This window comes from Oncorhynchus clarkii, chromosome 13, assembly GCF_045791955.1.
Source record: "Oncorhynchus clarkii lewisi isolate Uvic-CL-2024 chromosome 13, UVic_Ocla_1.0, whole genome shotgun sequence".
In the NCBI taxonomy this organism is placed as follows: Eukaryota; Metazoa; Chordata; class Actinopteri; order Salmoniformes; family Salmonidae; genus Oncorhynchus; species Oncorhynchus clarkii.
In genome coordinates this window covers 39,302,772-39,330,152 of record NC_092159.1, presented here as the reverse complement: position 1 = coordinate 39,330,152, position 27,381 = coordinate 39,302,772, and the positions used below count along the sequence as shown (strand labels likewise).

The following is a 27,381-nucleotide window of genomic DNA, read 5'->3' as shown; positions in this document are numbered from 1 at the left end:
TGACATTACTCAGATTAGTCATTCGGGGTAAACAGAGGCCATTCATTTTCTTTGAATGAATGTGCATCACAAAGAAGAAACCAACATGTTCACTTTTCCTTGAAAACCATTCAAACCTACACATGATAAATAATGATATTGCTCCATAAGCCAATGTTACTCCATGATAAGCACCGGCTAATGATGCAAAACACTGTAAAGTAAAGAGAAGAGTGCTTGAGCTATTGGTCATTAAGGATAGAGATTTGAGTCATGCTGCTTCAATGTGTGAGTGAGTTTGTAATGAAAGTAAACATTGTCAACCATGTTTCTTTGCCTCCAGAGATTACAACAAACAACTGAAAATCTGGGAGTGGTAGAGGATCCAGAGTTCTAGCTACAGTGAAAGCAACTCCATTGAGCGTGCGTTTTAGTGTAGGTTTAGTCCTAATCTCGGGAAACCAGTCATATTAATTTTGGTTTTCACAGCATGTGACCTGACTTGCTATGAATCTCATAACCTCAGTAATGTTTCTACTCTTGTTATTCCCCTGCTGAAAAGGGACACTTAAATTATGCTATTGGTCTCACAATGCACTATAATGACCTAGGCAGATAAGGTTAGCTACCTGAGAGATGACCACTCTCAAATTGATGGGCAATGCCGCACAAGAAAAATGTGAAAGCTCAGGAGCATAGAACCCTGTAATTCTTAGGTCCCACGAAACCAAGTAAACATGTTGATCAAATATTTAATTATTGCTGAACTGTTTGTGCTATAGCCTACATAGATGACAATGATGAAGACTAAACCAAATCCCCATTTTTATTTTATTTCAAATACTATAATAAAACTGTTTTCACGCCTTGGTTTGTGTATTTTTCGATGGCGAATATATGTTGATTTGGGTAAAACATAAATATCAACGCTGTTCACATTTCTTCTTATTACACTTGTGATGACGTAGAGACTGCCAGTAATTCAGATGACTTCCAGATCAGCTGTTCTGTTGGTTATTTCTTCTCCCGCTGCAAGGTCATGCTTGTAAATGCAATTTTCCCTACACACGGAGGGAGTGTGATTACATAGAACAGCCTCCGTGTCGCGCGCAATGAACACTACACCCACAACCTCCCTTTAGCTTTAATCCCGCCTTCTTGCAATATCCTACACAAAGATTGGACGAAATTGTGTTCTCGTCTTCTGTTGCATCCTAGTTATGTCAATCAACGCTTTCTTGACGTTTGTCTGCACTCAGGTTGGAATTGGAAAACTAAGGGTCTGTGTGTACAGTACTGCGACATTGAAGTAGGCTAAAGTTACTGTAGTTGCGATTGTTAGAAATACAGTTTGGTTAAAAGTTCTCGATTGTCCTGTACAATAAGACATTTCGTTCTGGTGGTTTAAGGGTGGTGGCTGGCTACGATTTGACGGGATCATTTTTCTGACACTTTCCCGTGGACAGTAGGGTAAGTAGGCGGTCGCAGACCCCTTTGCTTTGTATCATTTATACATCATATTGTAGTTGGGCCATGAGAGTAAAGTTTTAAACACATAGTCGTGTGTGGTGGGCGAGCAGCATCAATGTATTTATTATCAGATTGAGAATCTCACTCGACGCAAAGTAACTGGAGCTACGTCCTCCATGCTGTTACATAAATCGCCAAAAGTTTAATCACACTGTTTCGCAAATAGATTAGGCCTACCAGTCGTTGCAGCTGTTGTTGGTTATACGTTTGCTTTCAAAGGATAGTATACGCCGACCGTTTATGCCTAATTCTTGTGTTGATGTGCTGGCCATTTATTCAAGGATGATATTGCACATTTTTATGAAGTTGCATGTGCAACCATGTTGGGATGCTGACTTCGGTCAAAGCCACATTCAGTGGTGCAGGTTGTAATGACCACTCTCATGTGGGCATGTCACGGCCATTTGATCCATCAAACGGTGCTTGGGGAAGTCATCACGTCAACCATGCATGCCTCCAGGTTTGCAACAACCAGTCTACAGTTTGAGGGATTACAAACACACACAGCCAGTGACATGTGTTAATGGATGCCAAGGGAAGGCCAAAAATGACCGATAAACAACACAACACCGATTTCGTCTCTGTTTCATAATTTTCCTACATTCAGCCTCTTGCGAATTGAATCTATCAGGAAGAAAGCATCAGAGCGATCAAAACAGCGTCTGGCCTCACTTGACAAAAAAGTATAAGCAATTAGCCAATCAGCGTTGAGTTCAACTGTGAATGGTCCTGGCGCACCTCCTGTCGTTACAAGGAGTCCACATGTTTTTCTACTTGCAGGAAGGTGTACACACACACACAGAGTAATTAGAACCATGGACAGCTTACTTTAATTGGACTAAATTGTTTTTCTGGTTTTAAATCAATAGTTGTTTAGTGGTCCGAAAATGTCGGAAACATGAACTTGATTGACCACGGTGTAGTTAATGTTACTGTTTGTTACACGCAATATGCTTTGTGGACTTCAATGGACAGAGGTAGCTATCCGGTTTTGTGATAAAACAAAGGTGTGGTTGAATTTATTCTGCCACTGTGTCTTCTTATCGTCTCGGCCTTTAGGCCCACAGTACCAGTCAAAAGTTTTTTTAATATATATATATATATATATATGACCTTTATTTAATTAGGCAAGTCAGTTAAGAGCAAATCATTATTTTCAATGACGGCCAAGGAACAGTTAGCTGCCTGTTCAGGGGCAGAACAACAGATTTGTACCTTGTCAGCGCAGGGATTTGAACTTGCAACCTTTCGGTTACTAGTCCAACGCTCTAACCACTAGGCTACCCTGCTGCCCCAGATTTTTCTTTGCCTTGGTGACAGCGTTGCACACTCTTGGCATTCTCTCAACCAGTCTTCCTGGGGTAGTTAAAAGTTAATTTGTGGAATTTCTTTCCATAATGCATTTGAGCCAACGGTTGTGTCGTGACAAGATAACCATTTGGTAAAAGACCAAGTCTATATTATGGCAAGAACATCTCAAATAAGAAAAGATAAATGACAGTCCATTACTTTAAGACATGAATGTCAGTCAATGCGGAAAGTTTCTTCAAGTACAATCGCAAAAACCATCAAGTGCTATGATGAAACTGGCTCTCATGAGGACCGCCACAGGAGAGGAAGACCCAGAGTTACCTCTGCTGCAGAGGATAAGTTCATTAGAGTTACCAGCCTCAGAAATCGGCAATTAACTGCACCTCAGATTGCACCTCAGAGTTGAAGTACAAACACATCTCAACATCAACTGTTCAGAGGAGACTGTGTTAATCAGGCCTTCATGGTCTAATTGCTGCAAAGAAACCACTACTAAAGGACACCAATAATAAGAAGAGACTTGCTTGGGCCAAGAAACACGAGCAATGGACATTAGACCGGTGAAAATCTGTCCTTTGGTTTGATGAGTCCAAATTTGAGACTTTTGGTTCCAACTGCTGTGTCTTTGTGAGACGCAGAGTAGGTGAGCGGATGATCTCCGCATGTGTGGTTCCCACTGTGGAGCATGGAGGAGGTGGTGTGGGGGTGCTTTGCTGGTGACACTGTCAGTGATTTATTTAGAATTCAAGGCACACTTAACCAGCATGGCTACCACAGCATTCTGCAGCGATTCGCCATCCTGTCTGGTTTGCACTTAGTCCCACTATCATTTTGTTTTTAACAGGACAATGACCCAAATCACACCTCTAGGCTGTGTAAGGGATATTTGACCAAGAAGGAGAGTGATGGCAGGCTGCATCAAATTACCTGGCCTCCACAATCACCTGACTTCAACCTAATTGAGATGTATTTGACCTTTTATTTAACTTGGCAAATCAATTAAGATCAAATTCTTATTTACAATGACGGCTTACCCCGGCCAAACCCTCCCTTAACCCGGACATGTCTGAGTCAATTGTGCGCCGGCCTATGCAACTCCTGATCACGACCGGTTGTGATACAGCCCGGGATCAAACCAGGGTCTGTAGGGATGCCTCTGGTACTGAGATGGTTTGGGATGATTTGGACCGCAGAGTGAAGGAAAAGCAGCCAACAAGTGCTCAGCATTTGTGGGAACTTCTTCAAGACTGTTGGAAAAGCATTCCTCATGAAACTGGTTGAGAGAATGCCAAGAGTGTGCAAAGCTGTCATCAAGGCAAAGGGTGGCTACTTTGAAGAATCTCAAATATAAAATATATTTTTATTTGTTTCACACTTTTTTGGGGGGTTACTACATGATTCCATATGTGTTATTTCATAGTTTTGATGTCTTCACTATAATTATACAATGTAGAAAATAGTCAAAATAAAGAAAAACCCTGGAATGAGTAGGTGTCAACTTTTGACTGGTACTTTAGATATCACGGTCGCAAGGCATATGAATTGTAGTATGGCTTAGTGGGGAAAAAGTCCCTACATGCATACAATCGTCCTATTTGTCATCATTAAGTTGTTTACATAGCATTGGCGAGTGAATGTAAAACTGTAAGATTGTCGCTGATATTGTTCCTTATCTTGTCCAATGGTATAATGACACTGCATCAGGAAACACTTACCGGAATCAAGTAATGCATTTTCCTGGAATCTCTTCCTCAAATAATGTTTCCATTGTCCAATGTTCTCGTTTAGCTTTTGTGGTGCTTTTATGAGGGTGTTTTTATGATATCTAAAAGGTGTTTTTCTCTTGTTGTTTCCTGAATATTATATCTAAATATCATTGTTTTAAATTGCTGGGGTTTTTTACATTTATTTTGAAACCTGGGCCCAGTTTATCTAAACATTTAATCCAGAACAAAATGATCCTGTGTTGTGTCAAATTTCCCCATTTCAAATTGTTTGCTGTTTAAGAAGACAGACACAAAGACAATATTTCAACCAAATGTTATCGTATCACATAACATGATCTGTGTTGTAGCATATGATGCGGTTAGAGATTTGCTTTCATTTTGTCTTTAAACTACATCCAAAAATGAGGACGGACCACATCGGAAGGGGGAGCAAAACACAGGATGATTTTGATCTGGAAAAACTGGTCCCTGGTGACTGAAAGGAGAAGCAACTGCTTACTGCATCGAGTCAGGCTTTGATACTGTAGTGAGGTGTAGAAAACTGTTATACCTTCTCTCTACCTGAGTTAGAGAAATATGGGGTTTAACAGTTCCCCCGCATGGCAATGCTCGTTTTTTAGAAAGTAAGGTACAGTAACATTATTTCTGTTACATAGAAAGTACTAGGCCCATGCCTAGTTACGGACAGGGCAAAGGATGTGGCTGCTTTTCATGGCCCTCATGACTGCCGCTTTCTAGTCAAATGGTTATCTTTAGCTGAACAATGCAGACTATATTCCTTGAAAGGCTGATCCCACCTCCCGTACTGTACAATGTACAGTACACCACTTTTCTTTTTTCTTTTAGACAAACAGTGCTTAGACATGCAACAAATGTTTTTATGGTGTAGCCTACCCATAGTGGCTGCAGAGAGATACTGGTGATGAAATGAGTGGTGCCTTGCTGCAGTACGGAATGTTTCCTGTTCTTGAGACCTACAGTTCTCTCAACACCGGCTCAGTGAAAGTCAGTTCATGTTGACTTGCTTCTGTAGGCCAAGGCTGTAGAGATCCCCAGGCCTGTCTGGTGTTGTGCCACTGTTCACACAGCTGTGTTGTTAACCCTGGTGGAGCTCTGTGTTTCTGTGGCTCTCTGTCGTCTGCCTGTGCATTCCACGCCACTCTGTAATGGCAATGATGGGACAAGTGCTGCTCAGACAAAAGCGCTGCTCTTTTTCAGTTGTCTATGGAGAAGTATAGTGAAGCCAGCAGTCTTTATAGGCACTGGTTCTTCCTACCAATGAGTAAGACATGAGAAATCCCCCCCCCCCCCCCAAAATTGCCAGAAGCTACCCATGGATTCAGGGTCAGGTTGAACAAAGGAAGTTTCTGCTTTTTAGTTGTTCATCTATCTTGTCACCTATATTTTATGGGTTTCGACTGGGTTGTCACCTGTTGCCAAAGAGTTGGCTGTTTTGAGCTCCTGTAAATTACAAGCTTAGCTGTTGATGAACTAACATGGGATCCATTTAAGCCCATGCACTTTGTATGACTTGAGGAAGTTGAAAGAAAACAAGTAATTGAATGGGAAGGTGACAGTTAGAGTTTTGACACATGATGATGAGTCAGCTCAGCTGCTCTGTGTTGTGGTTTGAGTCTAGTTTTTGTATGTAGCACAATCTCACTCCAGGGGTGTATTCATTACGCCTTGCAATGGAAACCATTAACCGTTTTAAGAACCAAACGAAAGCAAACTAAACCAAAAGATTTTGCAACCGAATCAGCGTAATGAATACACCCCAGGCAGGATGATGCACCTGTTTCCGTCAGTGAAGTGAAAGAGGAATGAGGAAAGGTGACATGTCTAACATGTGAAATGAGTAGGGGTGCCCTCTAACTTTCCTCGCTTTCCTTTTCTCAAATAACCATGTAATGTAGTGGACCCTCACAGCAGAGTTCAGTAGAGCACTGGGACAACATGTCACTCTAGCCTAAGCTCTCTCGAAATGAACAAACCCTGGAGCAGGTATTCAGCCAATATGAATATGTCACTCCATAATCAATACATCTCAATAGTTTAAACATCAATGGCCAATACATAATACATTTGAACATATCGGGACATATATTTATCACACAAAGTCAACGCCCCTCAACATAACATACTAATTACTGAGCATGCAAACCTGCTAGGTACATATGCAGACGTGACCGATCCGGTCGCACTAGTCTGAACCCGCGGTGGTGAGAACAGAGCCCTACGTACCTGGTTTGAGGAGTTAGCGAGAACTTTGGTCAACTCGGGATAACCAGTACCACGAAAGTGGCTCACCTTTTAATGAGGCACAGTGCTGTGAAAAAGTCCCCCTTTCTAATTGTTTCTACTTTTGCATATGTTTGATACCGAATGTTATCAGATCTTCAACCAAAACCTAATATTAAATAATGGGAACCTGAGTGAACAAATAACACAACAATTACATACTTAATACATTTATTTCATTTAAAAAAAAGTTGTGCAATACCCAATGCTCCTGTGTGAAAATGTAATTGCCCCCTTACACTCAATAACTGGTTGTGCCACCTTTTTAACTGCAATGACTCCAACCGAACACTTCCTGTAGTTGTTGATCAGTCTCTCACGTTGCTGTGGAGGAATTCTGGCCCACTCTTCCATGCAGATCTGCATGGGATCGTGGCATTTGTGGGTTTTCATGCATGAACTGCTCGTTTCAAGTCCTGCCACATCTCAATTGGGATTAGGTCTGGATTAGGCCATTTCAAAATTTAAAATTTGTTGCTTTTTAGGAATCTTCATTAGAGGTCGACCGATTATGGTTTTTCAACGCCAATACCGATTTATTTAAGGACCAAAAAAAGCAGATACCGATTAATCAGACTATTTTTAAAATGTTTATTTATTTATTTGTAATAATGACAATTACAACAATACTGAATGAACACTTTTATTTTAACTTAATATAATACATCAATAAAATCAATTTAGCCTCAAATAAATAATGAAACATGTTCAATTTGGTTTAAATAATGCAAAAACAAAGTGTTGGAGAAGAAAGTAAAAGTGCAATATGTGCCATGTAAAAAAAACTAACGTTTGAGTTCCTTGCTCAGAACATGAGAACATATGAAATATTCTCAGGTAAGAAGTTTTAGGTTGTAGTTATTATAGGACTATTTCTTTTTCTACCATTTGTATTTCATTGGATGTTCTTATAGGCACTTTAGTATTGCCAGTGTAGCAGTAATAGCTTCCGTCCCTGTCCTCGCTCCTACCTGGGCTCGAACCAGGAACACATCGACAACAGCCACCCTCGAAGCATCGTACCACAAAAGCCGCGGCCCTTGCAGAGCAAGGGGAACAACTACTTCAAGGTTTCAGAGCGAGTGACGTCACCGATTGAAACGATATTAGCGCGCACCCCGCTAACTAGCTAGCCATTTCACATCGGTTACACCAGCCTAGTCTTGGGAGTTGATAGGCTTGAAGTCATAAACAGCTCAATGCTTGAAGCACAGTGAAGAGCTGCTGGCAAACACACAAAAGTACTGTTTGAATGAATGCTTACGAGCCAGCCAGACTCAGTCAGACTGCTCTATCAAATCATAGACTTAATTATAACATAATAACACATAGAAATACGAGCCGTAGGTCATTAATATGGTCAAATCCGTAAACTATAATTTCGAAAACAAAACGTTTATTCTTTCAGTGAATTATGGAACCGTTACGTATTTTATCTAACGGGTGGCATCCCTAAGTCAAAATGTTGCTGTTACATTGTACAACCTTCAATGTTATATCATAATTATGTACAATTCTGGCGAATTATTTACGGTCTTTGTTAGGAATAAATGGTCTTCACACAGTTCGCAACGAGCCAGGCGGCCAGAACTGCTGCATATACCCTGACTGCTTACATGGAACGCAAGAGAAGTGACACAATTTCCCTAGTTAAAAGAAATAATGTTAGCAGGCAATATTAACTAAATATGCAGGTTTAAAAATATATACTTGTGTATTGATTTTAAAGAAAGGCGTTGATGTTTATGGTTAGGTACACATTGGTGCTTTTTTCGCGAATGCGAAATGTTAAGATTGATTGTTTTTTATAAGATAAGTTTAATGCTAGCTAGCAATTTACCTTGGCTTCTTGCTGCACTCGCGTAACAGGTAATCAGCCACAATCGGTGTCCAAAAATGCCGATTACCGATGGTTATGAAATTGTTGTTGAAATCGGCCCTAATTAATCGGACATTCCGATTTAATCGGTCGACCTCTAATCTTCATGTAGACTTGATTGTGTGATTTGGATCATTGTCTTGCTGCATGACCCAGCTGCGCTTCAGCTCACAGACGGTTTTACTTTTGACTCATCTGTCTATAGAACATTCTTCAAAGAGTTTTGATGATCAACCAGATGCTTTTTGGCAAACTTGAGTTAACTTTTTAACCAAACACCACATTCCACAGTGAGAACCTCAACCTCATGTGGTTTGGCGATGCTTTGCAGCCTCAGCACTTGGACGACTTGACTTAATAGAAGGAACCATGAATTCTGCTCTGTATCAGAGAATTCTACGGGAGAATGTCCATCCATCTGTAAGCTGAAGTGCAGCTGGGTGATGCAGCAAGACAATGATCCAAAACACACAATCAAGTCGATATGAAAATGGTTACAAAGTTTTTGAATGGCCTAGTCAAAGTCCAGACCTAATCCCAATTGAAATGTTGTGGCAGGGCTTGAAAACTCTCAAATGTCGCTGAGTTAAAGCAGTTCTGTGTGTATAAAAAAATAAATGGTAATGACAGAATGTGTTTAACTTTACACACAGTAATACTTTTGTATGACTTCAAGGGACACTTTGTCATTGTATCTACTTCTCCAGAGTCAGGTGAACTCGTGGATACCATTATTATGTCTCTGCGTGCAGTTTGAAGGAAGTTGCTAACTAGCTTTAGTGCAATTGATAACTAGCGTCAGCGCAATGACTGGAAGTCTATGGATATCTGCTAGCAAGCATTGGCTGCAGGCTGACTTCGGTTGTCAATTGGGCGGTGTTTCCTCCGACACATTGGTGCAGCTGGCTTCCGGGTTAAGCGGGCGGGTGTTAAGAAGTGCAGTTTGGCGGGTCATTTTTCGGAGGACGCATGACTCGACTTTCGCCTATCCAGAGCCCATTGGGGAGTTGCAACGATGAGACGAGATCAAATTTGGGGAGAAGAAGGGGGGTAAAATACAACACAACAAAAAAGCTTTAGCAAAAGGTATATGCTTGTTCACGCTAGCAACATAACAAACAATAACAAACATTTGCAATTTGTCACAGGTGCTCTTCAGTGTACATCATCACAAGCTTTTTTTGTGTGATCTTGTGGCTCAACCTCTGCTTGCATTAGACAAATGATTTGACTGACTTTTCATCATATTTGTGGAATCGACTGGAATTATAAAATGTTATTTATTGGCCTTATTCCAGTCTGACAGGAAGTGAACAGGGTAAGGAAAGTAGAGGCGAAGTAAACCAGGATTGCAATCAAATTTCCAATACAAGCAGTAAAGGTCACAGGCAATTTCAACTCATTGTTTCACCTGCGTAGGACAAGAGGAAGTGACATTTTTATAAATGAGGATTCGTCCCAAATGGCAACATATTCTCTATAGTGTACTTCTTTTGACCAAGGCACAAGAAAATCTTGCCATTTAGGACGCAACCCTAGGTTTCTCTGCAAAGCAAGATGCGGTTGGAGCATGTTTGTTCACCTGTCATCCAAGGAATTGAGTCTTTGTGATTGGATAAGTTCTGTTATCTGAATCTGTCAATGGAGCATATCAGATATGAGGACGCAAAGAATGGAAGAAATATCAAATCCCATGATTTAAAATGTTACCCTAACTATACAGTTTGCTCCTCTGTTTCTCTTTTCTCAATTTCCTTACATCTAGCCTGCAGTAAAAAAAAAAAATTGTCTTGCTACTGTATAGGGACTTGTTATCAGGACCGTTGTAGCCTAACCACCACCTTGCGAGTTATTGTGCAATTGAGCTACTAGGAGAACATTGTGTTCCTCCCTGTGTCCAGTAAAATGAGAAGGGTGGCAGATGTTTGCTGATGACTGTGTGATCTCTCAGGGCTGGGGGGATGCTCTGTAGTTCTCTACCTTTTCACTGGTTGTAATTAGGATTTTGTCAAGGCTTTTAGGAAGTACAGTGTGATGTAGGAAGAATACCAGGCCTGGGTTAGCATGGCTGCTCAAATAACTCACTGAAATCCTGACCGCTGTTAATGGAAAATCAATTTCACTTTGAAAATATAATGACATTGTTATGGAAGGAATGTGGAGCAGAAACCGTTTTGTGCTAACATGCAGACGGTGTCATCTGCATTACATGACCTACATAATTCAATGGTTTGCTGACGATGACAACAGTGACATTCTATTCAACTGGGAATGAATATCAATGATGCGGTTCCTGTTTACTTTGAAGTCTGAATAGTTTTCTAGTAATGCTGAATAAATCTGCTCGCATCAGACCTGGGCTGGAGGGAGACCAAAGGGTTTCTATCTGGCTCACCTTGCCCAACGGGGAGGCCAAAGGCCAGGGTTTATTTTGGTTTATGTTTCTCGGTGAAGGCTGTGCGTTGAGTTGAACAGGATGTCTCTGTGCTTATAGGAAGCTGGCTGAGGTACCATCAGATACTTTTGTCTTTGGTTTCTGAGGTTTTCCTGTCAGGGCGAATATGACGTGTGTCTATACATGCTCTCATCAGATTCAAGACAATCGGAGTTAAAACAAATGATCAAGGTATTGGAAATGTTTCAGTGTAGAGACATACTGTACGGTGGCCTCAAGGTTTCGTCCTGCATTGGCTAGCTGTCAAGAGCCGATCATTGTCTCAAGAGATCACATCTGTTCCCCTCATTAGTATCTAGCTTCCTTGAGTCTTCCTTGCTTTCCATTTCTTCCTCGAACTATTTCCACATGTGTGTCCTATACAGGGTTGTGGAGGCAGCCGGCAGCATGGCCCAGTGGAACCAGTTGCAGCAGCTGGAGACCAGGTACCTGGAGCAGCTGTACCACCTGTACAGTGACAGCTTCCCCATGGAGCTCCGGCAGTTCCTCGCCCCCTGGATCGAAAGCCAGGACTGGTGGGTCCTAGTTCCTGTGGTTCACAATACCACTACAGAATGGGTACCTAGTACCTACAGTTCACTAACACCACTGCTGCTGGCAACACTGGGCAGGATGACATGGCTCATTGTTGTGCTTGCTCATTCTGTTTGTTAGTAGTGGGGATGGAAATATGTCATCCACTCACGCTCAGTGTGGCATTGATTTTCCTCTACAATCGTTTTGATTTATTTTGAAGTAGCATCAACAATATTACAGCTAGACTGTTAGCAGGGAACACGTCATACACATTTTCCCATTGTGAAAGTGTTCAATAAGTGACTTTTTGGACCTGAATGCCAAAACCTTCAAGGGGTTAAGGTTCTCAAAGTAGACTTATTTTTGCATACCGCGAGACATTTCCTCATCACTGGAAAAGATAAACGGCTGAGATTAATCTCATTTAAAAGCTTACGAACAGGGTTGTCAAACTATTTTATAATTTCATTTTTTTTAACCTTTAACGTCAATTATCAAAAACCGCGTAAACGCCAGTGTTTTTGTTTTCATACTCGCGTATGTTTTGGCTAAGAACCTATTTGACATAATCTAAGGTTTTGGTGTTGTGCCCGCCATTGGTTGAGACACAACATGCTCTTGAATACAGGTGGGTGTCATGTTTTGGCTCATTTAAATGTGCTCAAATGAGAAACGTTCAAATGGTATCACAAAGATGGTTGTCGGTCCACACACATCAGAGACTCTTGACTTAATGGAGATATGTTTTCAATTCTACTGTCAATCATCCATTAGAAACCTATTGGAAATATACATCATAGAATAGACATGACCATTTTTAAGTTGACATTCGTTGGTGGGTGCAGTCATCTTTGTGGTAGTAATTACACTGAGAAAAAATATAAACGCAACAATTTCGAAGATTTTACTGAGTTACAGTTCATATAAGGAAATCAATTGAAATAAATGAATTTGGCCCTAATTTATTGATTTCACATGACTGGGAATAGGGATATATATCTGTTGGTCACAGACACCTTAAGAAAAGCTAGGGGCGTGGATCAGAAAACCAGTCAGTATTTGATGAGACCAGCATTTACCTCATGCAGCGCGACACATCTTCTTTGCATAGAGTTGATCAGGCCATTCTATGAATTCTATTTCTAGGATTGAAATGACACAACAGCGTGTTGTCTCAACCGACAGCACAAACACCTCAGAGAATCTAAAGTAGGGTCTAAGCTACAACAAATGCGAATATGAAAAGAATCAGTGTTCACACGTTTTTAGGTAATTGATGATAAGATTTAAAAAAATATTGTATATTTTATTAATAAAAACAATCATTTGACAAAACTTTTGAATTTATATCAAACTCAACCGTTGATATTTTCCAGTGTTGGAAGACATGGATGTCTCATAGTGTACTGGGGCATGCCAAATGGTTAAACTTTGAGCATGTTTTGGCATTGTTTTAGCATTGTTTTGGCATTCGGGTCCAAAAAGTCACGTTTGGACCGCCATGTTTTGTCATTGTTTTGGCATTCGGGTCCAAAAAGTCACTTTCTGACCGCTTCTTCCATTGGCAGACATGTATGGACAGTTTTGTTTTCAGCAAAAGTGATGCTGTCAAAAAGTGACTTCAAATGGATTTACCCAAAAGCAATTTCAGTTCCCAAACTTCCTTGTTACTGTAAAAGTCTGCTCCTTATGCAAATATCTTTCAATATTTCCTGCCAAATGGTTCCTAGTTTTATACCAAAGCAAATTAGATTCAGTGGGTCATATTTTCATAGATATAGAGATATATAGATCATGGATGTATTCGGAAAGTAGTCCGGCCCCTTTCCCTTTGTCCACATTTTGTTACCTTACAGCCTTATTCTAAAATGGATTCAATTAAAACATTTCCTCATCAATCTACACACAACACCCCATAATGACAAAGCAGGTTTTTAGAAATTGTTGCTTTTTATAATGATAAAAAAAACTGAAATGCCTTAACATTAGTATTCAGACCCTTTGCTATGAGACTCAAAATTGACAGTGCATGTCAGAGCAAAAACCAAGCTATGAGGTCAAAGGAATTGTCCGTAGAACTCCAAGAAAGGATTGTGTTGAGGCACAGATCTGTGGAAGTATACTAAAAAATGTCTGGAGCATTGATGGTCCCCAAGAATACGGTGTCCTCCGTCATTCTTAAATCAACGAAGTTTGGAACCACCAACTCTTCCTGGAGCTGGCCACCCGGCCAAACTGAACAATCGATGAAGAAGAGCCTTGGTCTGGGAGGTAACCAAGAACCTGATGTTCACTCTGACAGAGCTCCAGAGTTTCTCTGTGGAGATGGGAGAACCTTCCAAAAGGACAACCATCTCTGCAGCACTCCACCAATCAGGTCTTTGTGGTACAGTGGCCAGATGGAAGCCACTCCTCTGTAAAAGGCATATGACAGCCCGCTTGGAGTTTGCCAAAAGGAATCTAAAGGACTCTCAGACCATGAGAAACAAGATTCTCTGGTCTGATGAAACCAAGATTCAACTCTTTGGACTGAATGCCAAGCGTCACATCTGAGGGAAAAAAACAGGCACCATCCCAACAGTGAAGCATGGTGGTGGCAGCATGTGGGTATGTTTTTCAGGGACTGAGAGACGACTCCGGATCGAGGGGAACATGAGCGGAGCAAAGTACAGGGAGATCCTTGATAACCTGCTCAGGACCTCAGACTGGGGTGAAGTTTCACCATCCAACTGGACAACGACCCTAAGCACACAGCCAAGACAACGCAGGAGTAGATTCGGGACATGTCTCTGAATGTCCTTGAGTGGCCCAGCCAGAGCCCGGACTTGAACCCTAACAAACATCTCTGGAGAGACCTGAAAATAACTGTGCAGCGATGCTCCCCATTCAACCTGACAGAGCTTGAGGATCTGCAGAGAAGAATGGGAGAAACTCCCCAAATACAGGTTTGCCAAGCTTGTAGCGTCATACCCAAGAAGACTCAAGGCTGTAATCACAACCAAAGGTGCTTCAACAAAGTACTGAGTAAAGGGTCTGAATACTTATGTACAGTGCCTTGCGAAAGTATTCGGCCCCCTTGAACTTTGCGACCCTTTGCCACATTTCAGGCTTCAAACATAAAGATATAAAACTGTATTTTTTTGTGAAGAATCAACAACAAGTGGGACACAATCATGAAGTGGAATGACATTTATTGGATATTTCAAACTTTTTTAACAAATCAAAAGCTGAAAAATTGGGCGTGCAAAATTATTCAGCCCCCTTAAGTTAATACTTTGTAGCGCCACCTTTTGCTTCGATTACAGCTGTAAGTCGCTTGGGGTATGTCTCTATCAGTTTTGCACATCGAGAGACTGACATTTTTTCCCATTCCTCCTTGCAAAACAGCTCGAGCTCAGTGAGGTTGGATGGAGAGCATTTGTGAACAGCAGTTTTCAGTTCTTTCCACAGATTCTCGATTGGATTCAGGTCTGGACTTTGACTTGGCCATTCTAACACCTGGATATGTTTATTTTTTAACCATTCCATTGTAGATTTTGCTTTATGTTTTGGATCATTGTCTTGTTGGAAGACAAATCTCTGTCCCAGTCTCAGGTCTTTTGCAGACTCCATCAGGTTTTCTTCCAGAATGGTCCTGTATTTGGCTCCATCCATCTTCCCATCAATTTTAACCATCTTCCCTGTCCCTGCTGAAGAAAAGCAGGCCCAAACCATGATGCTGCCACCACCATGTTTGACAGTGGGGATGGTGTGTTCCGGGTGATGAGCTGTGTTGCTTTTATGCCAAACATAACATTTTGCATTGTTGCCAAAAAGTTCAATTTTGGTTTCATCTGACCAGAGCACCTTCTTCCACATGTTTGGTGTGTCTCCCAGGTGGCTTGTGGCAAACTTTAAACGACACTTTTTATGGATATCTTTAAGAAATGGCTTTCTTCTTGCCACTCTTCCATAAAGGCCAGATTTGTGCAATATACGACTGATTGTTGTCCTATGGACAGAGTCTCCCACCTCAGCTGTAGATCTCTGCAGTTCATCCAGAGTGATCATGGGCATCTTGGCTGCATCTCTGATCAGTCTTCTCCTTGTATGAGCTGAAAGTTTAGAGGGACGGCCAGGTCTTGGTAGATTTGCAGTGGTCTGATACTCCTTCCATTTCAATATTATCGCTTGCACAGTGCTCCTTGGGATGTTTAAAGCTTGGGAAATCTTTTTGTATCCAAATCCGGCTTTAAACTTCTTCACAACAGTATCTCGGACCTGCCTGGTGTGTTCCTTGTTCTTCATGATGCTCTCTGCGCTTTTAACGGACCTCTGAGACTATCACAGTGCAGGTGCATTTATACGAAGACTTGATTACACACAGGTGGATTGTATTTATCATCATTAGTCATTTAGGTCAACATTGGATCATTCAGAGATCCTCACTGAACTTCTGGAGAGAGTTTGCTGCACTGAAAGTAAAGGGGCTGAATAATTTTGCACGCCCAATTTTTCAGTTTTTGATTTGTTAAAAAAGTTTGAAATATCCAATAAATGTCGTTCCACTTCATGATTGTGTCCCACTTGTTGTTGATTCTTCACAAAAAAATACAGTTTTATATCTTTATGTTTGAAGCCTGAAATGTGACAAAAGGTCGCAAAGTTCAAGGGGGCCGAATACTTTCGCAAGGCACTGTAAATGTGATATTCCAGTAAAAATATATATATACTTTTGCAAACCTTTCTAAAAACCTATTTTTGCTTTGTCGTTATGGGCTATTGTGTGTAGATTGATGGGGGGGGGGGGGGGACAACTGAATCCATTTTAGAATACGGCTGTAACGTAACGATGTGGAAAAAGACAAGTGGTCTGAACACACTGCGTTCGGAAAGCATATCTTATCTGTGGATTTATTTTTTTACAATGTGTTTGAGTAATAACTAGAGAAATGAACATTTATTAGAGGCTAGGTTGTTACTATAGGTTGTTCTCAATACCCTACCTGGTTAATTAAATCAAGATAATACAAGAAAATGTGCTATGCAGGGCGTACGCAGCGAACAAGGAGTCCCACGCCACGCTGGTGTTCCACAACCTGCTGGGGGAGATTGACCAGCAGTACAGCCGCTTCCTGCAGGAGAACAACGTGCTCTACCAGCACAACCTGCGGCGCATTAAGCAGCACCTGCAGTCCAAGTACCTGGAGAAACCCATGGAGATCGCCCGCATTGTAGCCCGCTGCCTCTGGGAAGAGCAGAGGCTGTTGCAGACCGCCACCACCGCCGCACAGGACGGAACGGCGTCTCACCCGTCTGGCACTGTGGTGACGGAGAAACAACAGATCCTGGAGCACAACCTGCAGGACATCAGGAAGAGGGTGCAGGTGAGACTGCACGTTTAGTCCAAGGAATATGTGGTTTTACACAGGCTTGTTATTTAATACCTCGTTTGATTGACATGCTTTGCGTTGCTTTGCTATAGGATATGGAACAAAAGATGAAGATGCTTGAGAATCTCCAGGATGATTTTGACTTCAACTACAAGACCCTTAAAAGTCAGGGTGGTAAGTTTCACTTTTAATATTACAATTCTACATTTCTTTTTCTAGAATTGTATCGGAATTTATGGATAGGACATGAATCTGTTAGAGGCTCTAATTTTATACTCTACTACTACTACTATTGATTTTGCTTGTTCTTGTTTTGAAACTCTGGCCCGCCATCAAATACTACCAAATATCACTGACTCTTAAATCTACAGATAACCCACCCAACTCCTCTCCTATTTGCTCAGAGTTGTCCCAGGACATGAATGGGAACAGCCAGGCGGCAGCCACCCGGCAGAAGATGTCTCAGCTGGAACAGATGCTGAGTGCTCTGGACCAGCTCAGGAGGGTAGGGCCCTTATACACCCTCCTTAGTGTCCATCTGACCCAACATCCCTTCTTCGAGGGTCCTAATACCCTGAATCAGTATAGTCCGAATTTCTGCGATAAGTAGGAGAGGCTAGTTGACATTCTGCTCGAACCTCCTACGTGTGTGCAATATATGACATAAACCTGCATATTTACATGTTGTTGAATAGTAAACTGTAGAATTGGGTTAGTCATTCTCTAATTCTCAGCAGCAAGCTGAAACTGTCTGGCCCAAGCAGGGGGGCGTGGCAGCCCCGACAAACATTTGTACTCAGCAGCAGCATCTTTCACTACACATGCAGAGCTCTGTATGTGTGCTCGATCATTCATTTTTAATTGAGTTAAATTAATATTCATGCTGCTGTCAGGCGCTAGATATTAATAAGCAAGATGAGGAGGGTGGTAATAGCTGTCAAATTTTGGAGAATGTGGGGCTGGAGACTATTTCGTTTTTTTTTTTTATCCCTGAGGCCAAAATTGTGAAACAAATTCACTAATCATGTTGTCTAACATGATAATCATGCGGAAGATATAATCGTACCCTCGATGTTCGAGAAGTGTGCCAGCAACCGGAGGGTTGTCGGTTTGAATCCTAGTGCTGGCAGGGAGTGAGCTGGCAACCGGAGGGTTGCTGGCATCATTATCGCAGGTGCAAGGTACTTAACCCCCTAAACTGCTCATTGGGCGCTGCATAGTGGCTGATGTCCATCTTGTGTGGATTAATAAAATATATCTTAAAAGTAATTCCAGAGCCCCCTGAATGTCACTTTAACACTGGTTACATCAATGTCTGAAGGATGTGCTGTTGTCCCTCTCTGTTGTAGCAAATCGTGACTGAGATGGCAGGGCTGCTGTCAGCCATGGACTTTGTCCAGAAGAACCTGACAGATGACGAGCTGGCTGACTGGAAGAGGAGGCAGCAGATTGCCTGCATCGGAGGACCACCCAACATTTGCCTGGACCGCTTGGAGACATGGTCAGTTACCATTAGTAGCCTTTACTTTCCACGTTAAAATCATTTTCTGTGCCCTCCCCATGACCGTACACTGTCTATTCCCCCCCAACACTCACGTAGAGTAAACGTCAGAGGCGAAGAAGGAGAAGTTGCTGTTATTTGTAGTCGATACAAGACACCATAAGATGAAATTGTAGTTCCAAATTTGTTTAACAAACAGGGTAGCACTGCCATAATGACGGACCTAGGTTAACCTTTGACCTCTAGGATTACTTCCCTGGCTGAGTCTCAGCTGCAGATCCGCCAGCAGATCAAGAAGCTGGAGGAGCTCCAGCAGAAGGTGTCCTATAAGGGAGACCCCATCATCCAGCACCGGCCCGCTCTGGAGGAGAAGATAGTGGACTTGTTCAGGAACCTCATGAAGAGGTGGGGAGCTTCTCCAGATCGTTTGGATATTTTTTTATCGGATCCAATTTGCATAATATTCAGATGTTTTGGATACATGGCATAGCCTTTGGCAAATATGGAGATATTTTAACATTTTATTATGATGGGCATTGGATGAGGCTTCAGAGTTTTGTTTATCACAGACTTCCATCATTGTGCCCTAATGCACCGCGTCTTATCTGGCCATTGTGTTGCAGTGCGTTCGTGGTGGAGAGGCAGCCTTGTATGCCCATGCATCCAGACAGACCACTGGTCATCAAGACAGGTGTGCAGTTCACCAACAAAGTCAGGTAAGAGGGGCTGCGGGACTCCCATGTTTCAACTCAGTGCCACCAGTTGATGCCTATGTTGAATACAAAACGGCCTTATTTGATGTCTTTGGCGTTTGCTTTATGTGCTCTCACCAAATGTTATTTTCCAAAAATGTTCTCTCTCTTCAGATTACTGGTGAAGTTTCCAGAATTGAATTACCAGCTGAAGATCAAAGTTATTATTGACAAGTGAGTTTTGCATGCCTTGCGTCCATCACTCCCACGATCATGTCTTATTTGCATAGAACACGACGATCGACAGTCCCAGGGAAGGTGAATTGACCTCTGTTGTTTGTTTCTCAGGGAATCTGGGGACGTGGCTGCCATTCGAGGGTAAGTGACTTTTATGTTACGTTGAAACCCTTTGTCTCCTAACCTATCAATCTTAGAATGTCCCTTTTTCCATGGAGCCTGTGAATAACCTACCCTACCTGCTGTACCCTGCTTCTCCCAGGTCCCGAAAGTTCAACATCCTAGGTACCAACACCAAGGTGATGAACATGGAGGAGTCCAACAATGGCAGTCTGTCAGCAGAGTTCAAACACCTGGTGAGTGACTGTCTGTTAGTCAGTCTAGTGTGGTACTGTACAGTATGTTGCTTGACTGATAACTGCCCTTCTCCTTCAGACCCTGAGGGAACAGAGGTGTGGCAATGGTGGCAGGACCAACAGTGATGTGAGTCCCACACTCAATCTTGAATGCTCCTTTTCTTATGGTGACTGTTGTAGCTATACTGTTAACTTAAACTTATCACTTTGGGAGTTTATAGTACTATTGTCATCAGTATTGATAGTAGCAGTAGCATCAATCGACCTTTAAACTTGACTGTCCTGTTCCTCCCCAGGCCTCCCTGATCGTTACAGAGGAGCTCCACCTCATCACCTTTGAGACAGAGGTCTACCACCAGGGCTTGAAGATCGACCTGGAGGTGAGACCTAGCTCCGCTCTCTACCTGTGTGCACACAGGCGGCTGATGGGAGTTGCTGTTGTGCTTCCTGACTCCCAGGTGGTCTTTGTCAAGTCTCATTATGGCACACCAAACACTCAGCATGTAGTCCCCTGACTCCACCTTAATCCTACGTCAGCAGCAATTACATGGAGATGAGATATTTAAGGCCACGAGTCAGGTCTGCCACACACGCGAGCCAATAGACAAAATAGTCATTATCATTAGCTTGATGGTGCCCTAGGCTTCCAGGGGCCTGGCTCTGCTCTCCCCATGCACCGAATATCAATGATATATATCTGATTCAGTAGTCACACTTGTTCTCCGTGCTTCCCTACTGTTGCTGCTCCTCGCCCCATCATCCGTCCCATCCACCCCCGGCCGGTGCAGCGAGTCCAAGGGTAATCCGTCTCTGACCTGTTCTACACCTCCCTTACCACCACCATGGTTCCTCCCTCTGATATCACCGTAGCTGGTCCAAGCCCCCTGCTGGGACACAGGAATCATTCATCTAATGGTTATGTCCCCCCCCCCCCAAACACAGCAGTGTGAAAATGCATTAGCCGGGATAATTAACACATTAGCATTGGGAAATGGAGGGAAATTAGTGTGGGTGTGTGAGAGGGGGTTTGGCACACCCACGTTGTGAAATAATTGATCACAACACTCCGTCTTCTATAAACGACACCATTTAGCAAGGCGAGGGGTGCTGCTGTGTGAGTTTAAGACTTAATTCTCAGTGAGGGACTAAGCACTCCATGTCTCTGCCATGTCACTCAGGACACCGACATCTTTTCCTCCCGTACGGCCGACCACTTTGTCACAGCAATCCAAAGAAGAATAGAATTAAAGGAATGTGTTAAATGGCATTTCATGTCAGACTTGAATAGAATGACCTAACGACCTAAGTTAGTTTTGAAAGCCTGGCAAAAAGGTGCTACTGCACCATACGTGTGTATCTTAATTGATCCTACGTCCAGGTTAACCATTCTTCATGCGTTTTCTCTATGGTCCATTAGACCCATTCTCTACCAGTGGTGGTCATCTCCAACATCTGCCAGATGCCCAACGCCTGGGCCTCCATCCTGTGGTACAACATGCTGACCAACCACCCCAAGGTAAGACGGCTGGCGCCACCTCTCGTTCGACCGCTGTCCTGTAACTTCTGGCCCCCCAAATAGAGTCTTACTGATGTCATCTTTACGGTGTCATACCTTCTTGGCATTGGCGTCCGCCTTGGAGAGGGTTGGGTGTGAAATCCACCTTGACCTCCTCTTCCTGTTGTCGTGTCCTATAGAATGTGAACTTCTTCACCAAGCCTCCGGTGGGGACGTGGGATCAGGTAGCGGAGGTGCTGAGCTGGCAGTTCTCCTCCACCACTAAGAGAGGCCTGACCATCGAGCAGCTCACCACCCTGGCTGAGAAACTACTAGGCGAGGAACCTTTCTGTCTGCAACTCTACCTTCATCTGCATTGGATGGCTCCAAAGCAATAGAATGATGTCTATCACAGAACATTGAATGAGAGTCGGAATGAGTGTCCACCCTAGAAAATGTATTTCTATGGATGGTCTGTATGGCGTCAATGCCTACTAAATGTGTTTGTGTTGTTTGTCTAGGGCCGTGTGTGAACTACTCTGGATGCCAGATCACCTGGGCCAAGTTCTGCAAAGTATGTCCTTGCCCAATCAGTCTCTATTGATATGTTGTTATAGCTATCTATCTGTCGTAAACAGCTTCACAGTTAAAATTGATTAGATCCTCCTTTGTTCTCAGGAGAACATGGTGGGTAAAGGCTTCTCTTTCTGGGTATGGCTGGACAACATCATTGACCTGGTCAAGAAGTACATCCTGGCTCTGTGGAATGAAGGGTGAGAGGTCGCTTCTGTTTGTTTACTGACTTGTTACTGGAACAGCTGGGCAAAATCCAAGTTGGAAGGAGTGGAGTTCATGACATTGAGTTCATATGAGCACTGCTGAGAACTGTAATACTGAGCCGTTGAACCCTAGATAGCGGGAAACTGGATTGAGGAGGAGTACAGGTTTTAGGCTTAAATGCACAAGTGTAAAGTGTTCAGTGTAATGGAGTTAAATTGTCTCCCTTTCAGTCTTTCTCTGTCCTATCCGGTGTAAGTGACCATAAAAAAAAACGGCACATTTTTCTCTCTGCTCTCTTTCGGTCTGTGCAGGTATATTCTGGGTTTCATCAGTAAGGAGAGGGAGAGGGCCATCCTGAGCCCTAAGCCTCCTGGTACCTTCCTGCTGCGCTTCAGTGAGAGCAGTAAGGAGGGAGGCATCACCTTCACCTGGGTGGAGAAGGACATCAGTGGTAAGAGGACAGCGTGTTGGGCTGGCTGGCGCTCTGTCGGTCTTTCTCGCTTTTCTATTGTGCATGTCAATTTGGTCTTTGTCCATGTTGCACGTTATTTAGTTTAATCTCATTATTGCCCTTGTGACATGGTTTCAGATCTCTCTCACTCTCTCTGTGTGTCTGTAGGGAAGACTCAGATCCAGTCGGTGGAGCCTTACACCAAGCAGCAGCTCAACAGCATGTCCTTTGCGGAGATCATTATGGGATACAAGATCATGGACGCCACCAACATCCTGGTGTCTCCGCTTGTCTACCTCTTCCCAGAGATCCCCAAGGAGGACGCCTTCGGGAAGTACTGCCGACCGGAAGCTGCTCCAGAGGCTGAGCTCGGAGACCCGTGTAGTAGTGAGTCAGTCAGGAGGTTTTAACGTATTGTCATGGAAACTGCGGGATGAGTTAATGGAAGAAGATCCGGATGTACCTCCATAATTAATACTTCTTTACCGTTTTGGAGGTTGGTGCTTTGTGAGATGGAATATTTTGATCTGTGTGTACGTTAAAACGTGTTCTGGTTTTCTCCCGCAGCCATTCAACCATACTTAAAGACAAAGTTCATCTGTGTAACCCCGTAAGTATCCACTTTCCTTGAGAGCTGTTAGTGCTCAGTTCCCTCAAAGGAGTTAATGCTCCTAAGTGACTTCACACTAGGTTGTGTAATGGAAACTGGGACAGTCATGTTGCAAAATGTTCAACTTTTTTTTCTTTTTTCTACGAAATATTTGAGTGTCCTCCGCAACATCCCCTTGTTGGCTTCCTGTAAGGATGGGGCGGGTGGGAGTTTTACCCTGGAAGAGTGGTTCCCAGATCGTTCCTATATTAGTCATCACCAACAAACTGACAGACGGATTCACTATTAGTCAGTGTCTTTCCCTTATTTATACAGTCGTTGGTCTGGCCTGGGGACAGTGGAACAGGAAGCACAGGACTGTAGGCAAGCAAAGTGTACACATCTCTCTAGACAAAGCAGAGTGGAGGAAGCAAGTAACGATCCCCAGACAAGCATACAGATTACTTTAACACCACTTGTAGAACAAAAGAGAAAGCTTTCCTTGCACTTCTAGGGGAACAGACTGTGTGTGTGTGTGTGTATGTGTGTGGGGGGTGTTCTGTAGCCCATGCAGTGCTCTCTATTCTGGGACAGAGTGGGTGTGTATGAGTTTAGCAGAGGGATCAGAAGGGTGTGTATACTGGCTAACCCAGGGGCGGAGGTACTGTTTTCGGGGTGTGTAGCAGCGTTGGGAGAGGTTTGCTCAGTGAGAACCTGACCTGTCTCTGTAGGATTAGATGAGTATGTGTGTACTACATAGTTAGAGGTGTCTGTTTGGGTGGAGGGGGGTGTTGGAGAGGATTGCTCAGTGAGATCCTGACCTGTCTCCGTAGGTGCCCTTCCGTGTTCATGGACTTTCCGGACAGCGAGCTGCTTGGGAACGGGATATTCCCTGGGTAGGCAGTGGGGGGGGGCATGTAGGGCTGTGTGTGTGTGTGTGTGTGTTTCTCTACGTATGTGTGGGTGAGAGGGTGGGTGAGACTCAGACAGGGAATGGTGTAATAAGTCTCTCAGCCTCCTCATTTAGACCCCCCCCCCCCCCCCCCCACTGTTCTGTTTCTACCTCACTGCCACTCTCCTTGGTTCTAACACCAGAGCAGCTTCCAGTCATATTGTATTCAGCCATTTTGAGTTGGGTTCATCCTACTTGAAGATGGCTTCCCTTTCCCAATCACATCCTCAGTAGATCATTCACCTTTCAAACTCCCTGTTAAGTCTACGTACTGGTGTCATGACCACTCCCATTAAAATCAGTCCACGCTGGCCACGTTTAGTTTACAGCTTGATAATGGTATGAAAACGGTCCCCACTTCACAGTCCATTATGAACGGGCTAGAACAGCAGGAGGGGAGAAGAGGCTGTAGATTGATAGGCTGTAGACTGAATGGCTCATTAGAAGTGCCTTCAGTGGAGATGAACTCCTAAAGGCCAAACGTTGGTCCTTCCTTTAGTTCTCCACCGCGGGAGGTTGGTGGCACCTTAATTGGGGAGGATGGGCTCGTGGTAATGGCTGGAGCGGAATCAGTGGAATGGTATTAAATACATCAAACGCATGGTTTAATGCCATTCCATTCGCGCCGTTCCAGCCATTTATTATGAGCCGTCCTCCCCTCCGCAGTCTACACTGTTCTCCACCTATGACTATAGTAGTAGGTTGTTGTGAGACGTCATGCACTTTTTTAGAACAGAATGTCTGTCAGGGCTGTAGAGGGTTTTGGTGTGTTTCTGCCCACTGGCCTGCCTGCTCTTAACAAGCTAGATTGTCTAGAATACTTGTCATTAACATTCCCACTAACTAACTGCTCTCCTTTGCCCCTTTCATTCTGCTACTGTCATCTACCTTCAGTCATACGCTGGTCAAAAGGAAGCACATTGACACATAGTGGCTGAACGGTCCCAACATGTCACTAATCTGACCCAGTCAACACTGAACTGCTTGACTCATGTATTTAAACCTGTAATACTGTGTGTACATGTAATAATGTGGAGTGTTGTCCTCGTCTATGGTGGCGTAACAGCTGTGATGATGTGGTGAAAAGGACCTAGAGATCTAATCACTATGACATCTGTATGTGTGTTAACATGTTTTCTCCCTCTTCTCCTGTATTTTCTTGTTGCAGCACCAACTCTGGTAACACCAGTGATCTGTTTCCCATGTCCCCTCGCACCCTGGACTCTCTGATGCACAACGAGGCTGAGGCCAACCCTGGCCCGCTGGGTAAGTCCTGACAGATACTAATACACACGCGCCCGCACACACACACACATGCACATACTCGTACTGTGCTTGCGTGTGAAGCAAGGTTTAACTTGTTTTAATGGCAGCCCTTTTGCTTTCTGTCTTCCCAGACTCCCTCACTCTGGACATGGAGTTGAGCTCTGACGTGGCGTCACCCATGTGAAGAGACGAGTGAACCAGACTCATTTTTAAATCTTTTAACTCCCCGTTTTCTTAAAAAATATATATTCCACAGTTACCTCTGTCCCATATTGTGAAAGGGAACAAGATACATTACATTCTTTACCTTTCACCTTTACGCCTCAAACACACCTACAGCGTCATTGTGCTAAATGGTACGCAGCAGCATCTGGATATGTGTGCAACAAAAGTTCAACTTTCACCTTCTGCTACCATTTCTGTCAAGCCGTCTACGCATACAGTTTGATGCCTACTTTAGATAAAGGCAAATGCAGCGTTCCATTGGAAATTAATGTTCTTTTGGTGTACCAAAATGCAATTACGCTATCGGTGTGATCGAGGCGTTGGTGTCAATGTTTTTGAAAAGCCATGTCTCACTCCCTGTGGGTGTTTCACAAAGTACCTTATTTAATTTGTATAAAAAATGTTTTATACAAAAGTATATTTTTGTTTCCTTGACTTCCTTTAAAATGGTTTTGATCTTAACCTTCATTTATGAACCAGCGCTTTTGTTTTTGTAAGAATGCCTAAAGAGGAAGATTGCAGTCTAGCTTTTCAAAGATAATAAGTTATTATTTGTTAGCGTCATAGTTCTCAATTACCTATTCTATAACCTTTTTGGTGGTCTGTCTGTTTGTCCCATGTCATTCTCTATTCAAGGGGACACCTGTATCTTTATTTTTATTTGATTGAGAAATATCCTTGTTCTAATCTTTCCCGTTGTATCTTATTCCTTATTACAAAAAACCTGTGTCTAGAATCTCACTGTGACAATGAGTCAATAATATGATGCGTTTATAAAAACCAAGGAGATGAGAACCAAAGGTCACAGGTGAATTTGTTAATTGAACACTCATTCATATAGGTAATTTATGTGAATGGCACTGGTTTTTGTTTTAGGTGTCTGAAATGGCATTGATGATGACAGGATATTTCTCTGACCTTCTCTCCTCTCAGCCTGGGCTCAACCCCGCTCTCAGCTGGCAGGCAGCATGTCTCAGTTGAAGGGAAAATACTGATTCCTTCCCTGGATTGTAGAGCACGTTGATGTTTGTCATGAATCCTGCCCTGAGCAATTTCCACTAGCTGGACCAGCTGCACATTTTAAAATTGGCGATGTAAAAATGTACTTTTAAAAAAAAAAATATTTAAGGTTAGGGTTAGGCATTATGGTTAGGTTTGGGTTTAAAATCTGATGTTATGACTGTGGCTGTGCCAGCTAGTGACCACTGCAGAGCTGCCTCCAGGACAAGATTGATGACAATGAATGCCAACCTGCTATTGTAGATAGAAATGTACATTCTTCTTTGGTGTTTTGAATTCATACACACCCCCTCCGTCCTTCATAGTCTGTCATAATGTGAATACCACTTGTTTTCATTAAACCATCAAACATCAGATTATCATTGCAACAGTACTGCACTAGTCTGTGCCTAAATTGTTTATGTAGTGCATAAATGGTTAATGTAGTGCTTATCTCATACCGTATTAATGATTTATTTTAAGCTAACACTTGTATGTGTTGACCTTGTTTTTTTTGTTGTAATTTGCATATTGTTAGTATCAATTTATAATGATATTTCACTATTCTGTTTGACTGTATATGGGTATCATGTGATGCCACATCATAAACAACACAACACTTGTCCATCACTTCCTGAGTTAAGTGCTCAGTTGAATCGGTAATTGAGTTCACTCTGTAGATGTTATTTGAAAACAAGCTATCTGTAAATTATGCTGCAACTAATCTTATATTTGTTTAAAAATCATAAAAATCAGGAAAAAAATGTA

General features: G+C 42.8%; 1 protein-coding gene across 8 annotated transcripts; it reads left to right on the top strand.

The window, feature by feature from the left end:
- Nucleotides 1–1,178: 1,178 nt before the first annotated feature.
- Nucleotides 1,179–27,381, top strand: LOC139364718 (signal transducer and activator of transcription 3). Of its 8 annotated transcripts, none has more exons than XM_071101713.1 (23): nucleotides 1,179–1,449; nucleotides 11,548–11,697; nucleotides 16,728–17,064; nucleotides 17,163–17,244; nucleotides 17,475–17,575; nucleotides 18,420–18,571; nucleotides 18,818–18,976; nucleotides 19,195–19,287; nucleotides 19,438–19,497; nucleotides 19,612–19,641; nucleotides 19,763–19,856; nucleotides 19,936–19,983; nucleotides 20,153–20,236; nucleotides 21,274–21,372; nucleotides 21,552–21,687; nucleotides 21,873–21,925; nucleotides 22,030–22,124; nucleotides 22,443–22,582; nucleotides 22,751–22,969; nucleotides 23,150–23,192; nucleotides 24,005–24,067; nucleotides 25,292–25,389; nucleotides 25,521–27,381. In XM_071101713.1, exons 2-23 carry the CDS (start codon nucleotides 11,570–11,572, stop codon nucleotides 25,571–25,573), a joined length of 2,367 nt encoding a protein of 788 aa, XP_070957814.1. In that variant the 5' UTR covers nucleotides 1,179–1,449; nucleotides 11,548–11,569; the 3' UTR covers nucleotides 25,574–27,381. The 8 variants fall into 8 exon arrangements, with proteins under 8 accessions (XP_070957814.1, XP_070957813.1, XP_070957818.1 ...); XM_071101712.1 differs by having other exon boundaries at nucleotides 25,497–27,381; XM_071101711.1 differs by having other exon boundaries at nucleotides 1,218–1,449; nucleotides 17,442–17,575.